This window comes from Cutaneotrichosporon oleaginosum, assembly GCF_008065305.1.
Source record: "Cutaneotrichosporon oleaginosum strain ATCC 20508 chromosome Unknown ATCC20508_contig02, whole genome shotgun sequence".
In the NCBI taxonomy this organism is placed as follows: Eukaryota; Fungi; Basidiomycota; class Tremellomycetes; order Trichosporonales; family Trichosporonaceae; genus Cutaneotrichosporon; species Cutaneotrichosporon oleaginosum.
The window spans coordinates 620,763-637,822 of NW_027072171.1; the positions used below are offsets into that span (position 1 = coordinate 620,763).

General features: G+C 61.1%; 5 protein-coding genes across 5 annotated transcripts; 3 read left to right on the forward strand and 2 right to left on the reverse strand.

Moving 5' to 3' along the window:
• Positions 1-3,788: 3,788 nt before the first annotated feature.
• Positions 3,789-5,185, forward strand: COLE_01937 (uncharacterized protein; the record flags this gene model as incomplete). Its single annotated transcript, XM_018421235.2, has 2 exons — positions 3,789-4,040; positions 4,148-5,185. 2 exons carry the CDS (start codon positions 3,789-3,791, stop codon positions 5,183-5,185), a joined length of 1,290 nt encoding a protein of 429 aa, XP_018280798.1.
• Positions 5,186-5,505: 320 nt separating this feature from the next.
• On the forward strand, positions 5,506-12,286 carry COLE_01938 (uncharacterized protein; the record flags this gene model as incomplete). The annotated part of the gene is made up of 11 exons (XM_018426489.2): positions 5,506-5,813; positions 5,866-6,817; positions 6,858-8,128; positions 8,169-9,725; positions 9,762-9,977; positions 10,015-10,742; positions 10,777-10,891; positions 10,927-11,289; positions 11,324-11,564; positions 11,616-12,143; positions 12,185-12,286. The coding sequence occupies 11 exons, from the start codon at positions 5,506-5,508 to the stop codon at positions 12,284-12,286; spliced, it is 6,381 nt and encodes a 2,126-aa protein (XP_018280797.1).
• Positions 12,287-12,541: 255 nt separating this feature from the next.
• On the reverse strand, positions 12,542-13,993 carry COLE_01939 (uncharacterized protein; the record flags this gene model as incomplete). Its single annotated transcript, XM_018422515.2, has 3 exons — positions 12,542-13,230; positions 13,261-13,866; positions 13,918-13,993. 3 exons carry the CDS (start codon positions 13,991-13,993, stop codon positions 12,542-12,544), a joined length of 1,371 nt encoding a protein of 456 aa, XP_018280796.1.
• A 253-nt stretch (positions 13,994-14,246) lies between these two features.
• Positions 14,247-15,230, forward strand: COLE_01940 (uncharacterized protein; the record flags this gene model as incomplete). The annotated part of the gene is made up of 3 exons (XM_018425232.1): positions 14,247-14,445; positions 14,532-15,152; positions 15,211-15,230. The coding sequence occupies 3 exons, from the start codon at positions 14,247-14,249 to the stop codon at positions 15,228-15,230; spliced, it is 840 nt and encodes a 279-aa protein (XP_018280795.1).
• Positions 15,231-15,514: 284 nt separating this feature from the next.
• COLE_01941 (uncharacterized protein) lies at positions 15,515-17,057 on the reverse strand (the record flags this gene model as incomplete). The annotated part of the gene is made up of 3 exons (XM_018426488.2): positions 15,515-16,810; positions 16,860-16,922; positions 16,959-17,057. 3 exons carry the CDS (start codon positions 17,055-17,057, stop codon positions 15,515-15,517), a joined length of 1,458 nt encoding a protein of 485 aa, XP_018280794.1.
• Between the last annotated feature and the right edge of the window lie 3 nt (positions 17,058-17,060).

Here is a 17,060-nt window from a genome sequence, read left to right on the forward strand (position 1 = left end):
AGCCGGACAACGACTACCGCGGCTGATGCAAGCTCGCAATCTTGTCGGGTTGCAAACAAGGTGAGTTGTTCTTCAAGAAGAAGAACGTCTTGTGGGATGAGGACACTGACCTCGTTCATCCTGTAACCTACCTATACGTTTGCGTTACATCCACCCCTACGCACAATCCACCGTCCTCGGATTCTCAATCTTCGTCGTCGCGCCGTACCCCGCCGTCGCTCACATCGATCACATCCCTCCCTCCTCCTCCCTTGGATTGTCGCTTTTCTCGTCGTCACTCTTACTCTCTCTCTCTCTCTCGCTCGCTCTCTCCGTTCTTCTCAACTCTCTCTCTCTCTCTCTCTTTCTGTGATACTCCTTTCCTTCTCCTCGTCCCTCGTTCGCTCGCCACCCCCTTTACTCACTCCTCCACTCGCCGCCGCTGCGCCAACGCGAACACCAAACTCCGCCGATCCACCACAACACATTCTCACATTCTCTCCCTTGTCAATACAGAAAACCGCACTCCCAGCGACAACAACACGAGCCATCTCCTACTACGACCAGAGGCCATCCCCCATCATCCACCCCGTCTCCATCCTCCGCAAACCCTCCCTTCCAAACCTCAGCTCGCTCGCACAAGTTGCAGCAGCAGCTGTCCCAAGACTCCCTCAGACGACACCCATCATGTCGTCTCCACTATCAGGCCATGCAGGCCACTCCATCGCCTTCCCTCCACTCCCTCCACTTCCTCCTTTCCCCCGTGCCAGCGACAATGTCCTTCGCAAGTCGGCTCCTCCTACCACCCAGACCTCGACTCTGGCATCCGGATCACAGACCACCCGTATCCGCCCTCGCAGATCCCGTGTCTCGTTCCGCGATGAGGTCGATGCGCTCGAGGAACAACCCCGACGTCGACCCACATCGCACGGTCCACCTTCCCCAATACTCACTCCCTCCAGGCGGCCGTCTGCAGACGCAGAGGTCGCAGTGCGCAAGGCGACGTCTGTACGCCCCGTCCTGAAGCGTGCATCCTCCTCCACTCCTCTCAGCTCGGCGCGTCGTGCTTCGGAATCAACAACAACGCCGGGGCCACCAACTTCTATTTACGACGCGTTTGACGCGTTCCGGCCGCAGACCCTCAGGTACCCTCGCGTGTCTCCCGCACTCGCACGCCTCAGTGACGGCGGCCTTAGTCTGACAGGCGCCGCCGACACCTGGTCCGCCGGCGCCATCAGGCGCAAACAAGCCACTATCGAGGCTACCACCTCTAAACTCACAGCATCGCCTTCACCGTCACACGCTTCTTCCACCGCGGCGGCTGCGTCAAAGGACCGCGAGTCCGAGCGCGACAACCGTGCCAGCACACAAACGACGTCCTCGCGCAAAGCACGCAAACCTCGCTCGCCCATCCCTTCCTGGTCGTCAACATGCCCGTCGCTCAGCTCGTCAAGTCACCGCGCATCGGTCGCGTCGACGCTGACAGCGCCCTCGATGACGAGCTTGTTGCTGTCGCCCCCATCACCAAGCGACAGGTACCTCCCCGCGATGCCGACTGCTCCTTCCTTTGGAGAAGATGGTGTTCCTGTCTCGCCACTGCCTGCGGCGACGGAGCGCGAGGTTGACTCTGCTGCATTGTTGGTCGACGGAGGGTATCGTGCAAAGCGCGCAGCAGCAGAAGGAGCAAGTGGAGGTTCCTACCAGCGTGACACCTCCCAGGGTCACCCCTTGGACCCTCACCACCCGCGCGTTCATGCGCCCCTGCGCCTCCGACCTCGACACAGCGAACCCGCATCCTTTGGTTCGTCTGCTCCATCTTCCTACTCTGTCCCTCGCGCAAGCGAACGTCTACTCCGTCTCCAGAACTCGCTCGCCGATCTCCGCATGCAGCGTCGAGCTTCAGCAAAGGGGAACTCTCCCAACTCCTCCTCCTCCTCTCATCGCCCCAAACCACTAGTCTCCCCGGCGCAACGCGACTCTCCCCGTTCAGGACCGCCCCAGCCTGCAACCCCCGACGCTCCGGCACCGTCGGGCACTCCATCCAGCGTGCGATCCAGCTTCCGGGTGTCGCGAGCACCAAGCCCAACCTTTGCAGAGCTTACTCGTGCCCGTCCAGGCCGCGAGCGAGATGATCATGATGCCGACTCTGACGAAAGTGACCTCGGTAAGTGCCTAGGTCCGAGGAACGTGGACTTTGAGCTAACCCGCCGTCAGACCTCTCGCTTCCCCCACTCAACGCGGCGCTGCGTTCGCGCGTAATTCCGTCGTCTTCACGGCTGCTCGTCAAAATGACGCAGCCGTCGGGAGCGGGAGCAACCTACGACGAAAAGCGTGACGGCCTTGGATGGAGTGGCAGCGAGTCCGAGGAGGAAGAGTTCTCGCGCACAGTTGCCCGCATCGCTAGGCGCAAGAGCGGCATGCCGCCCCCGCGTCAGCTGTCCAAGCGCCCCTCCCTGCCGGCCGGCTACCTGCATCGCCACTCGGACTTTTATGGCAGCGGCCTTGCTTCCAACCAGACCTCCCCTTCGACCGCGTCTGACTCGCAGACCGGTGGACCACCGACGCCCAGCGTCTCTGAGCGCCCATCCACTTCGCTCGGCACCTCGAGGCCTACGCACGGCACCGTAGCGCTGCTATCTGCCCTGGTTGAGCAGAAATACGCGTCTCGCGACGTGCTCCCTCGCCCCAAGCGTTTCGTGCACGGGTGGGGCGCACCTGAAGTGCTGCTCGAGGACGACTGGCCGCCCGACAACCTGGCATCGGACGACATGTCCATGTCGGAGAACAGCAGCTCGATGACCAATGTGACGACCCCGACGATCTCCAAGCAGGCTGCGCCTGCTTCTACGCGTCTCCCGCGACCTCTAGGGAGAGCGTGGTAGATATTCTCCTTTATTGCAATCGCACCCAGCTTGTTGTCATTACCAGTGTAACTCGTCAATCATCGATTCGCACATTTATACACTACTACTATGCAATCTACTTCGATGACGGGTGGAGTGGTGTGGTTGTGAGAAGCCAGAGGATTGTCACAAGGCGGTGGTGGAGGCTTGCATTCCATGGCATGGCGTTGGGTCCGACGCCCGCGCTTGACGCGTCTGATTGGTATGCACGCGGCGCGGCGTGTGTTGTGCGCCACATGCGCCGCAGCCAGGCCCTCACGGCAGGCCTCACGGCATGAGGCAGAGTCAAGGCACCTACACCCACCCACTCTTGAGCCTCACGTCCCTCGCTTGGCTCTCATTGTCGGTGGACGTGGAGGGGTACACTGCCTAAACCTAATGGTTCCGTCGTGTTCTCGCGGCTGTTCTATAATGTGCCTGACGTCTCAGTCTCAGCTCAGGACGCTGCGCAGATCGCCAAGGCGATACAGGCGATACCTCCACCCCCCAACAAAGCCGGCGCTGGGTTGTGCCCACGCGCCGCAATTTCCCTCAGCCCTCACCATCCACGCACCACGCCGTTTCCACCACCACCCTCCTCCTCTCATTCTTTCTTGTCTTGGGCTTTGCTTTGGGCTTGTTCCCAATTCACAAAATATCTTGGACTACACCTCACTCCATCACTCACATCATCACGCCCGTACGCCAATCGCCAATCTGCCAACGATTCACCGTCGCCCATCGCCCATCGCCGATCGCCGACAAGCCGATCAGCGGCCTTGATCGACCCATCGTCTCACGTTTCGGACCGGCACCAGAGTACCAGACACTGACGGACACCTCCTCCCTCCTCCCTCAACCTCCAACCTCCGACCGCTCTCCTCTCCCCCCCTCCCCCCGCTCCCCAGCCCCCCTCTTTTCCTCACAATGTCGACAGCAGCAGTGACCGCCCTCGCGTCGCGCCCTTTGAAGCCTCGCGCTAAGAAGGCGCCTACGGTCGACGCCGACACACCCTCGCCCCCCGTCTCGTCCGCCCCGAGTCTTAGCGAGCGGTCAGAGGAGCCGGATCCCGCTGCCGCGGCCGCGAACGGCGACCGCGACCCCAACGACTTTTTGTGGATGTACACTGAAGAGCCGCATCGTAGCCGTCGCATGGCCATCCTCAAGCACCACCCCGAGGTGAGTTGTGCTTCTGGCGGCGTCGCTGGGCCGTAAGAGGGTGCTAGCAACTGGCGCGGATATCTCAGTGCTTTCTTGCTCCCCACTGTTCTTGCACTCACACCCAGGTCCGCAAGCTCATGGGCCCCACCAAGTGGACGTTCCCCGTTGTCATCTTCGTCCTATCCCTCCAGGTATCCCTCGCGCTCTACCTTCGCCGGTTCCCGACACTATCATGGCAGACTCTCCTCACTGCGTACGTGATCGGCGGCACCTGCAACCAGAACACGTTCTTGGCGGTCCACGAGATTACGCACAATCTGGCGTTCAAGAGCATACGCGCGAACAAGCTCCTTGCCATCGTATCCAACTTTGCCATCGCCGTACCCTACGCCATGGCGTTCAAGGGCTACCACATTGAGCACCACAAGTTCCTCGGCGAGGACGGCATCGACACGGACCTGCCGAGTCGCCTCGAGGCCATGATCCTCAACAATGTCGCGGGCAAGACATTCTTCGCTACCTTCCAACTGCTCTTCTACGCTCTGCGCCCCGGCTTCATCCGCAGCCAAAAGTTCACGTACTGGCACGCGATCAACCTCACCGCCGTGCTTGGCTTCGACGCCGTCCTCGTCCACTTTGCCGGCTGGCGCCCGCTCTTCTACCTCCTCTTCTCATCCTTCTTCGCCGGCTCGCTCCACCCCATGGCGGCGCACTTCATCGCCGAGCACTACCTTATGAACCCCGTCGAGCCGGGCACGGTGCAGAGCCTCGCACAAGAGACGACGAGCTACTATGGCTGGCTCAACATCTTCTGCTACAACGTCGGATACCACAACGAGCACCACGACTTCCCCTCGGTGCCGTGGACACGGCTGCCTGCGCTCCGCCGCCTCGCGCCCGAGTACTACGACACGCTGCCGAGCCACAAGAGCTGGCCGTACGTTACATGGCAGTTCATCACAGACCCCAATGTGGGCATGTGGAGCCGCGCCAAGCGCAACGGGCGCGGCGAGCGGCTCGACGAGCACGTGTGGAAGCAGCTGTGGGAGAAGCGCGAGGAGGTGAGCGAGGACAGCGAGTGCGACTTGAGCGACTCGGAGATTGAGCGCGAGATGGAGGAGGCGGTCGAGATTGGGTATGCGAGCGACAGGTGTGAGGAGTGAGCGAGGGAGTGGGGAAGTGAGGAGGGACACTGCATGTTGATTTGAGAAAACACGTCGTGCTGGGACTAGACATGCTAGATCTATAGATCTATGAATGTAGATTGGATCTGAGCCGGTCGTAGTGCATTGCAACTGCTCCTCGTCATTCTGATGTGGATTGTTTTTTGCCACCACGCGTTGTGCGCCACCGTCATGAGGGATGAGGGACGCGTTGGTGCGAACATGCAATTTCAGGATCTACCAGGATCCACAACACCGTCACCACCCTCCACAGATCCACAGCGACTAGCTCCCTTCATCTCTCCATCTCCTCATGCCCCATGCCGACACCCGCTGAGGTCGAAGCCATCCTCGACCGCCGCAAGGGGCGGCACGACACGCCCGGCGACGCCGACCTCGCCCCCGTCTACACCTTCCTCCTTGCTGACACCCCCGATGCCCCGTCGCACTGGTTTTGCCCCGCTGCAGGCGACCTCCAGCGCCGCGCGGCGACGTACCTCATAGTACTGTTCGCGTTCAAGCGCCAGGGCACGAGCAAGACGTGGATCGACACGCTCGCCAATGTGCTTCAGTCGTGTGCTAAGTGCGCGCGCGGATTCGCGAGCGCTCGGCGGACATGGGAGCGGCTGTGAGTGACTCTCTGCCGCGTCGCCGTCTAACCCCCTCCCCACTGACATCAGCTACTTCTCCGCCTACCCCGCAGCAACGAGGCAGAACTTTGCCCAGGTCATCGACAAGTGGCTGGCCGAGCTGATCTCACCTCACCTTGAGCCAGGCGGCTTGTTCGACCTCCCGCCTGCGCTCCTGCAGCTCGCATTCAATGAGCCCGCCGTTCTCGCCCTTCCCACCATTGCTGGCGCGCTCGACAAGGCTACTGCAGCAGCCGGGAGCGGGCGCACCTCCGTGGCCGACCTCCACATTTCCGCCGGACTCGTCAACTTGCTGTCATCCCGCAAGCCTGAGCACCGGCAGTGGGCGCGCACGCAGATCGCGTTCATCTCGCACAAGCCCGTCTTCTTTGGAGATTTTCGGGACGGCGGCGTGGGGGCGGAGGTGCTGGCGCTGCTCGGGTCAACCTTCCCCGGATCCCAAGCCGAGCTCCTTTCCTCCGTCCAAACACTCGTCTCCGCCGACCGCTTTGCGCCCGATGCTATCCAACAAGGCCTCCTCGCGGGGCAGTACACGCAGGATGCGGCGCGCCCAGACAAGTCCGTCATGGCGTTTGTCGCGCGCCAGCTCGGCACGCCATCAGATTCCTTCCCCGCCGTTCTCGAACTCTTCACTTCCATCCTGCGCATATCTCCCACTCGCCACGCTTGGGCGTTTGACACCTCGCCGGAACTTCCCCATACACTCTTCTCTGACATCAAGAGGAACGCGTCGTTTGACGCCCTGGTGGCCGACGCTCGGCCATCCAACCCTAAGGGCAAGGACAAGGAGGGCACAGAAGATACAGGCCCACTGAGCTTTATCACACCCTTCCTTGTCTCTGTCCTCGACGCGCAGAAGGCAAAGGAGGGCTCGGGGTTCTCCGAAGCCCTCGCCAAAGTCATGAACTACTGTTTCGCCGAAATGCAGCACGACCGTCTCGAGGTGCAGGTGCGAGCCGCCGTCGCGGAGTCTGGTTTCAAGGTGGGTAAAGGTACAGATGGGAGATGCTGACGTTGTGCAGACTCTTATTGCGCTGCAGGAGAATGTCTCGGGCACAGACCTAGGTTCTGTGGCGATCAAGTCTGTACTCGAAGTACACGCCAGTTTCATCGCCCGCGTCGCGTTCCATTTGAAGGCTGATCGAGGATGGGCGTCGGCACGCGAGGCTGCGCGGAATCTGACCGCTGTGGTGTTCAAGGTGGACGGGCGCGAGATTGTGGAAAACGTTCTGGGCATGGCCCTGATCGCCATGAACGAGCGTCGTCGCTTGAGACGAGCGCGTCGGGCCAAACCAAACAATCCTGTTCCAGATGCCGTCCGTGTCGAAAAGCTTCATCGCGTCTCGGTCCATCGCGAGCTTTGGAGGGCAGCATATGAAGCCTTCGACCCGACAGACCCCTCTGGATTGGCGCTGATCATCGCCGCTGTCGCGCCATTTGCTCACATTGAAAAGCTAAACTTGAACGAGGCATGGAACCCAGACGATCTCGGCAAGGTTGTTGAACGTCAAGAATGGAAATTGAGCGTGCGAGCCGTCAACACGGCACTCGACACTGTGCGCGAGGACTTTCCGCGCGTTGTCGAGTCGATGGCGGCGCAGCTCGATCCCCTCGTACTGGGTTCGTTGTGGAAAGTTCCCGGTGTAGCACAGTCAGTCATGGTTCTTCTTCTGTCGCCTGTCGAGAAGATCCACGACCCCATTATCAACCTGATCCAACAATCCTACACCGAAGTCGATGACCGAGGGGACTGTATCCGCACCCTTCTGAACCAGCACTCAGTCGAGGTCATGGACGGACTCTACGCCTTCCTCTCGTCCTTCATCCAGACTGCACGGTTGGTTCCAGAAGCGGTCGGGCTCGCCAAATGGCTTGTGCGCTGCTTCACCGACGTCATGGATGCCCTGTGCGAATCGTCGGGCCTGTCACCCGCCTTGCTCCAGACGGACGCGTTCTTGTCAAAGTACGCCAACAATCGGCGCATGACGCGCCGCGTGAGCGACCTGTGGCAGCTCATGACGGACTCGCTGGCTCTGATCTTCAAGCGTACCTCCGACTGGGCACCGTATTACGACAACGAGGTCATGGTCGACTGGATGCGAGACGCGCTCATCTTCGGTCGTATGATCACTGACAACATCCGGATCTTCGAATCCGCGATCCTAAGCCACGCGAAAGTGCCTCAAGACGACCCTTCAGAGTCTCCCGCGCGCATGTCTCAAGTTGGCAAGACTCTCGTCCAGAAGCTGCAGGTTGTCCTTGCTGATCTCGTCGGGTGGCTGCGTCTGACAGAGTAAGTCCAACAAGCCATCTGTTTCTGTTGCTGACATCAGTGCGGAAACGCTCCACCAAGCCTTTGAGCTGCTCAAAACGATCTTGGGTCGCGTCAGCAAGTCCAAGCCGGACCTCAACACCGACCCGCAACTTGAGGCTACGCTTCTCGAGCTTGACAAGTTCTGTCGCCGCTCCTCCAATGCCTACAAGAGTCGTATCTCGGATGACATGCTCGCAGAGCTGTCCGAGCTGGTTGGCCAGTTCGACTTGGCCATGGACGACGACATTCAGTTTATTAAGGAGGTCAAAGCCACGACCCCCGAGGCTGGCAGCTCTGATGTGGAGCCGATGTCATCGAGGCTCAAGGCTGTTGCCATCAAGGACAAGCGCGAGGACCAGCGCGACGTCAAACCATCGATCTCCGCGACGCAGCAGAAGAATGCGTTTGCTATGATGATGAAGAAGGCCGGCGGAACGTACACGCCCACCGAAGGCTCCAGTCGCCCCAAGCCGACCAAGCCGACCAAGCCTCGCCAAATGACACTGGAAGAGTTCGAGGAACAGGACGACTTCCTCGAGAGCTTGTCTGCCCATGACCTTGACATTCTGGAGCGCCGAGCTCTGAGCACGAGCGCTAAGCGTGCCGAGGCGCCCAAGCCAAAGAAGGACAAGCTCGTCTTGAATGTCGTGCCCAAGTTCTACCCGGAGAAGAAGCCTTCATCGACATCATACAAGTCGAAGTTTATGCGTGACCTGAGCCGTGAGCACAAGGCGCAGATGTCTGAGCAGCGTCGGGGCGCACCTCCGGTCACTCGTTTGCCCAACGCTGCAGCCATTGGCACTGGTATTGGCGCATACACCGGCCCGCCCAGGCCAGTTGCCAAGCCGGCGCCGGCCTCCTCCGACACGAGTGACTCGGACTCGTCGTCAGACGACGATAACAAGGGTCTCACAGCTCTACTTGCACGCCAGAAAGGCGTGCTCAAGCCTGCGACGAGGGTTCCTGCTGCTCCGCAGCGCTTTACCATTGCGGAGTCGCGTCCTAAGATGGGCGGAGCAGCCATCGACCTCATTCGCGAGCGCGAGGCTCAGCGACGGAGAGCTCACGCGAATCGCATGCGTCTCAACCCGGATATGACACCGCTGTACCGCTACGTGCTGGGCTGGAACCCGGCGCACACTGGTACAATGCCTCCGTACCAGGATAAAGTGGCAGCTCAGATTGGCAGCTTACAGCCTGTGCCTACGGCATTTAGCAGCGCAGAGCATTATGACAAGGTCATGCTCCCCATGTTCCTGCAGGAGCTGTGGGCCCAATTCATCAAGGACGAGCAGACGTCGGGCGCCGTGACCGTCGAGGTCATGCAGAAGGACTATGAGGACAGCTTCATCGACCTGCAGGCCGTCGTTGCTGGAAACTTGCCGCAGGGCTTCAGCCTCAACGACTCGGACATTGTGACTATCCAGCCGCAGGTGCCAGGCGGCCGACAGGTCTTCGCAAAGGTCATGGTATTCGTGCGCCGCTTCAAGGAGGTCTCGATGAAGCTGCGCATCCTGAACGACATGGACCCGAACGTCGGCGTCAAGGGCAAGCTTGTCGTGCAGAAGCGCACCACGTGAGTATACCTACCTTTAGCGTGTGCTGATGCCAGACTTGGCACCGCGTTACGCGAGTTTGGTGCCCTTCGCGGCTTGCCTTACTATGAGCCGGGCATCCTCCGTGACATCCTCGCTGCGCGTAGCGCGGCCACGCCCACCGTCTCAGAAGCCGACGTCAAGGACGCCATGCAGAAGTTCCAGGTCAACGAGCCACAGGCGAAGGCCATTCTCGGCGCGTTCGCCGTGCAAGGCTTTGCTCTCATCCAGGGGTGGGTTGCGCGATCGTTTGTGGTGCTGATATCCTAGTCCTCCGGGTACGGGTAAGACCAAGACTATCAGTGGTCTCGTCGGCAAGTTTCTATCTGAGCGCAACATGCCCATCGCCTCGCATGTCGACGCTCCAGCCAAAACCAAGATTCTGGTGTGCGCGCCCAGTAACGCGGCCATTGACGAGGTGTGCAAGCGTCTTATGGACGGAGTTCCGTCAGCCAACGGCGGGCGCATCCACCCCAAGGTCGTGCGGATTGGTATGGAGTCATCGGTCAACGTCGCCGTCAAGGACGTCTCGCTCGACAACATTGTGGAGGCACGTGTCAACACGGAGTCACAGAGACGAGATGGCGGAGGCTCAGAACTCGCCCGTGTGCAAACCGAGCTCGATGCTGTCAAAAGCCAGATCAAGGAGAAGCAGCTGGAGCTCTCGCGCGTACAGGGCAACGATCAGAAACTCAAGGCCATCGAAGCTGAGCTCCACACTCTCAACGCGAAACGCACCAAGCTCGGTCAGCAGCAATCGCGCGCTAAGGACGCTGCCCGTGATGCCACACGCCACCTCAACGGTGCCCGTCGTGCCGCTCGTGATGCTGTGCTCAAGGAGGCGGACATTATCTGCGCTACCTTGTCTGGTGCCGGCCAGGAGGTGCTCAAGGCCTACCAGTTCGAAACGGTCATCATCGATGAAGCCGCACAGGCGATCGAGATGAGCTGTCTCATCCCGCTCAAGTACGGTGCCAGGCGGTGCATCATGGTCGGAGGTGAGTTTTAACGCGACGCATGAGCTGACTCCAGACCCTAATCAGCTTCCTCCCACTACGTTCAGCATCGAGGCGGACAAGAACAAATACAACCAGAGTTTGTTCGTCCGCATCGCGCAGAATAGGGACTCGCACATGAATCTCCTCAGGTAAGTCTAAGGGGACCGCAATCGCTGACATGCAGTATTCAGTACCGTATGCACCCCGAGATCTCGGAGCTGCCGTCCAAGCTGTTCTACGACAATCGGCTCAAGGATGGACCTGGGATGGCCGAGAAGACCGCGGCGATGTGGCACAAGACCCCGATCTTCGGGCCATACCACTTCGTCAACGTCAATGGCCACGAGACGAAGGCCGGCACGTCTACGCGCAACACCGATGAGGCCAGGGTCGCTGTTGACCTGTACCGCAACCTTGAGGCCCAATACGGCAACCGTATCGACTTTACAATGCGCATCGGCGTGATCACCATGTACAAGGAGCAGCTGAACGAGCTCAAGCGACAATTTAGGAACGCGTTCGGCGACGAGATCGTGGAGAAGATTGAGTGGGTGGCAGCGCTCGACATTGCTGATGCGCAGTTTCAACACCGTAGACGGTTTCCAGGGCCAGGAGAAGGACATTATTATCCTCTCATGTGTCCGTTCTGGACCGAACCTCACGACTATCGGTTTCCTGAAAGACTTCCGCCGCATGAACGTCGCCTTGACGCGTGCCAAGTCTACGCTGTTCGTTCTGGGCAACGCATCGACGCTCGAGCGCAGCGATCCCCGCTGGAACACGATCGTCGGTGACGCTCGTGAGCGTGGTCTTCTCGTCAACGTGAGTGGAGGCGGTCTAGCTGCTTCAATCTGGATGCCCGCTGACACTCAGTACGATCCCACGCTGTTCTCCAACCCTAAGCATGCCCTGCCCGCCACCAACGGGAAACTCAAGCCACGCGAAGCTTCGCCTGTGCGCGGGGTCGTCATCCCAAAGGTCGGCACGGTTAAGGGCCTCGACGATCCCATCAAGAAACGCAAATCGTCGCCGGCGGAGGAGCCGGCCAGCAAGAAGCCGCGAATTTCGGCGCCGACTGGGAACAAGGGTTCCAACAATAGCTCGAAGAACGGCTCAGTCGCGCCATCTGTCACTGGCTCAGCGGCAACATCACGCGTTTCGACACCAGGTCGGCGATCCTCACCCTCGCCTCCCCAGCCGACAGCAGCACCACCACCCCCACCGATTGGCCGCCCATCAGTGGCCCCATCACTCCCCACGCGCCCTCCAGCCGCCGCTGCATATGCAAACGTCCCTCCACGCCCTCCTGGCCTTTCAGGCCCCTCCGCTGGCGCACCCCCGGTTCGCCCTCGTCCACCGAAGCGCCCCGCAGGCGAGGACGCCTTATTCATGAAGAAGAAGGTGGGTCACCGTCTCCTCCCCTATGCACCGGCTGACAGCAGAAACCCGTCCAACGTCCCAAGGGAGGACCACCGCCAGTCAACGTGCGCGCAATCGTAAACGACGACGTCGCGAGCGGGCGGCGACCACCTCGTCCGTCCTAGACCACCCAATCTCATTTCTGCATGCCAAGCTTCATACTCACGTCAACTGCATCACCTCTATCCTGCATGTCGCATCTCACCCTGCATTTAGCATTTGCACCCATAGATCACACCCCACACCCCGTCTGCAAAGAGTCATGTACTGTACATTCACCCCGCACGCACATCCAGAATGTGAGCAGTCGCATATTTGTACAGCTGATCCATCGGTCACTCAAGTACAACAGGATGTGAACGCGGTGTTGCGATGCTTCTCTATTTTGCGCCGGTCGCGCCAGTGGCACCCGTCGTGGCAATAGCGTTGCTACGCCGCTTCACAGGTGCCTTCTTACTCCCCTCCTTGAGCGGTGCTTCCTTGACGATTCTTGAGGGTGCGAGCGGTGCTGTTGTGGTTATGGGATTGGTCGGGGACTTGGGTTTGGGCTCCGGTATCGGTGCCTCCTCGTCCTTCTCGACGCGGAAGTCCAGCTTGGCCGTGGATCGCGGCAACGCACTCTTGCGGCGCACGCCTTCGAGCATGCTCCCTCGCGGCCGTAATCCGAGGGCCTCCTCGGACGACACCCCGTCGGGCTTGCGCATCTTGGTGCGCAACGACGGCTCCTTGTACGATACTGATGAGCGGGCTCGGCGCGCCCGGCCGTCCTCTGGTGCGGATTCTGTGGGGGACGTCGGCGTGACGGAGGAGGTAGAGCTCGCGAGCGAGGGCGGGTCGGGAGGCTCCTCCGCGTCATGAGTATCAGGTGCGGCCGCAGGAGCGACCCCCGCGTTGTCGGATGCGGATGTCACCGTCGATGATGGTGAGAACGCTGCTGCGAGGGCTGAGGCGGCCGAAGAGAAGGAGGGGGCGGAGCTTATTATAGGCTTGGGTGGTGGACTGGGCAAAGTCGTTGCGCCGGGCTCCTCCGGCGCAGGCGTGAGCGGCGAGGTCACGGGCGTGGTGCTCGCTGGCGTCAGCGCGTTCGCCAACGACCCACCTCTTGGGCTCTTGCGGGGGCTGCGCCTCCTGCGTCGCGGCGACGCCTTGGGCGTCGTGCTCTCCACGGCGACAGGACTCTTCTTGATCTGCTTGACGGGCGTGACGACGGCCTCGACCTCCTCCTCATCGTGTGGCTCAGGCGTGGCCGCCAGCTGGGGCGGGAAAAGGCCGCTCTCGCGCCTGCGCCGCCGCCGCGGCGTGCGCCGCGGACTCGGGCTGGCGAACGAGTCCGTGCTCGCCTGGCTCGCGTGCGAGTACCTCCGCGGCGTGTCCTCGTCCACTTCGGGGAGCACGCCGAGCGGAGGCGGGCCGGACGCCGCCGCGCGCGGCGCGGCATGCATGCTCCGCCTGGCGCGGCGGGGCGCAGGGACGAGCGTGCCGCGCAGCCGGATGAGGTGCGGAACGGCGGCAATGATCGCGTCCAACGCGCCGCTCGTGTCCCGCAGCGTGGCGAGTTCGCGCGTCAGCGCCGCGTTCTGCCGCTGTGCAGAGAGAAGCTCGGCCTGCAGCGACGCAACTTGGTCCTGCAGCGAGCGGATGAGGCCCTTTCTCGTAATGTTCTCGGCGATGATGTCGCGGTTCTGGCGGGCGTGTCTGCGGCGGACTGCGGTCAGGATCGCGTGTACGTGTGGGGGTCAGGAAATGGATGGCTTACAGGTGTCGAACTCTGCGAGCTCGTCGTGCTCGACGGCGCCGAGGCCGGATGAGCGGCGGGAGCGGCGGGTGGCCATGTTGGTGGATGTCAAAGAAGTCATTCGCGCCGTGTTGTGTTTTGGTACCTTGCTCAGATCAGCCATGCGGCATATGCTCCCGCTAATGAAGATGACGACACGTTAATATTCCCGTTCCTAATCACTGCGGACAATGCCGGCGCGGCGCATCGGCATCCGATCGTCCAGCGCGACTTGGTCGCCTTGATCGCCTCCCGCATCCTCTTCATTCTCAACACTCCTCCTCCCACTTCTTTCACCCACATCTCACATCATGGACACTCCCCTTGCTGGCGAACGCATTGCCGAGGAGAAGGCCTTCGCGGCGCGCTATGTAGCCGCCCTCGACGCCCGCCCCGTAGAGTACCCCGCCGACTATGCACCGCCCCTCGACGCGCGTCCGCGCAAGACGCCGGTCCTGCACACCCCCGTCGTCCCGCCACCGGAGGTGGCCGCCGCTGAGTCTTTGCAGGGTAGGTTGTGCTTCCACTATTTGTTTGCGCTCCGCTCCGCGGTTGCCCCCGCCCTCGACGGTTCACACACAGCACGCTCACACTAGACGCTTCCATCTCCATCACCATCAAGAGCCTCAAGCCGGCCCTCCAAATCCCCCTGACTGTCTCGCTGTCCGAAAGCGTCGCCGACCTCAAGAAGGCTGTCGCGGCCGCCGATGCCGCCGCGCCCGCCCCCGACCTCCAGCGCCTCCTCGTGAAGGGCAAGGCGCTCGCAGACGCCAAGCTCCTCAAGGAGTACGACCTGGTCGACGGCGCCGTCATCAACCTCCTCGCCAAGGCGGCGCCGGCCGCCTCGACTGCCGCGCCAGCGCCCGCGCCCTCCCAAGTCGCCCCGGACAAGGTAAAGGGCCCCGACAGGATCGCGCCCGCCCGCCCGTCCCACCTCCGCGCACCCAGCCTCACCATCACCACCACGGACTCGATGGACATCGACGCCGAGTTCGCCTCGGACGTGTCCCCCGAGCCGCCCTCGCCCGTCAGCGGCGCAAACTTCCACCGCACGCTCAGCAGCCCCGACTTCTGGCACAAGGTGCACGCGCTGTGCCAGGACGAGTTTGGGAACGAGGCCGAGGCCGACACCGTGTTCGACAACTTCCTCATGAGTGTCAAGAATCGCCTCAGCGCCAGCGAGACGGCCAAGATCCGCGACGAGGTCGGCATCACTGGTGAGTTTTATCTGACCACATGGGAACAGGAACCCGGAAGGCACTGCTGACGGCAAAGGCATGGGTGGGGGTGTGTAGAACAATGGCGCCCTCGCCGCCCAGCCACCGACGAATACCCGCCTTTCCGCTCCCATTCCGCGGCTCGCAAGAGGATCAGAAGTAGAGATGAGCTCGCGCTGTATAGTTTAAGAGACACGCTACATCATGTGGATATTTACTGCTGCTGTGGCTGCTGCTACTTGTGCATACAGTGACGACTATAGGAACGAACTAGTGCTACGGGAAAGTACAAGGGCATGGCGATGCAGGGTATCGCGAGTCCGACAATTACAATACAGCAAGATGTTGCGGCGCTGGGCGCGCTAGAAGCGTATTGTCTTCTTTCCGCGCGGTCCCAGGCCGGCAGCTGTTGCACCTGCGCCGCTCCCATCTCCCCCAACCTCGGTGTCATAGAACTCGTTGCGCTTCTGCGGCCCGTCACTGCGATCCTCCCCGGCCATACCGTTGTGCGCCTCCTCGTCCCGCTCCTCCTTCTTGCGCTCCTCCGACTCGAGCAGGCCCTGCAGATCTGGCGGGATCTCCTGCATCTGCACGCTCGGCGCGCCATTCAGGTACCGCAGCTTCTCGCGGATGCTCATGCGGATGCGCTCGAGGTACTGCCGCGAGTTCATGTTCTGGATGTGGCCAGAGAGTGGTGGGTGCAGCGAGTAGTCGGGACCGAAGAACTCAAGGTAGTTGTTCTGCGGAAGCGCGACGGGCAGGTCAGTGCCCGTCAACACACCGGTCTCGTACGCCCAGCATCGCGCAACTGAGGACTGGCGGTACCCGCCGCCGCCGAGGGCGATTAGCGGCAATCCGAACGTCTTGATGAAGCGGACACACTCGCCGTGCGCCGCGATCGAGAGGTTGAACGTGCCGAGACGGTCACAGCCGAGCGAGTCGGCGCCGCACTGCAGCACAATGGCGTCCGGGCGGAATGTTGTGATGGTCGGCTCCATGACAGCCTTAAACAATGAGATGTAACTCTCGTCATCGATGCCGTCGTGCAGCGGCACATTTAGCGCAAAGTGCTTGCCGAGGTTGGCGCCAATCTCGCTGAGGTTTCCGGTGCCGGGGAAAAAGTCGGCGGCGTACTTGTGGAAGGAGACGGTGAGGACGCGGTTGGAGAGGTAAAACGCCTCTTGCACACCGTCACCGTGGTGGATGTCGATGTCGATGTATAACACGCGCGGGTGATAGCGGAGCAGCTCGAGAATGCCCAGCACAATGTCGTTGACGTAGCAGAAGCCACTCGCCTCGCCCTTCTTCGCGTGGTGCAGTCCTCCGCTCCAATTGATCGCTATGTCAGTCCCGCCCTGGCTAAGCTTGCGCGCAGCGGCCAGCGTCCCACCCGCATACTGCTGGCAGAAGCTGAACAAGTCGTGGAACACGGGGCAATCGTCTCCGATGTTGTACAACGTATAGTCCTTGGTGAGTTTCTGCGCGTTCGCCGGAGTCACGCGCTTCAAGAAATCGATGTAATCCTCGTCGTGGAACTCGCACAATTCGTCCTCGGTGGCCCTTCGTGGGTTGTACATCGCCATTTTCTCGTGCAGGCCATACCCTAGGACTAGATTGTTCGTCAATTCCAGCCGATGCGGCCGCATTGGATGGCGTTCCTGGGCATCAGCACACATCGAAGCCGTCGCACAAGAGCGCGCAACTCACGCCATAGTGGTAGTTCCCGACGTGTTTTGGAAAGTAGTAAGATACACTCGGGGCGGAGTGTTGCTGTCGTCAGATACAGCCGCGCGCGAGGGTGCTCACTTGCATCAACGCGCTCTCGGGTTGCGCGATATGTAAGTTGCGCCTGTCAAAGAAGAACGGGCTGTCCGAGAAGGTGGGGTAGTCGACAAGCGCGCTCATGGT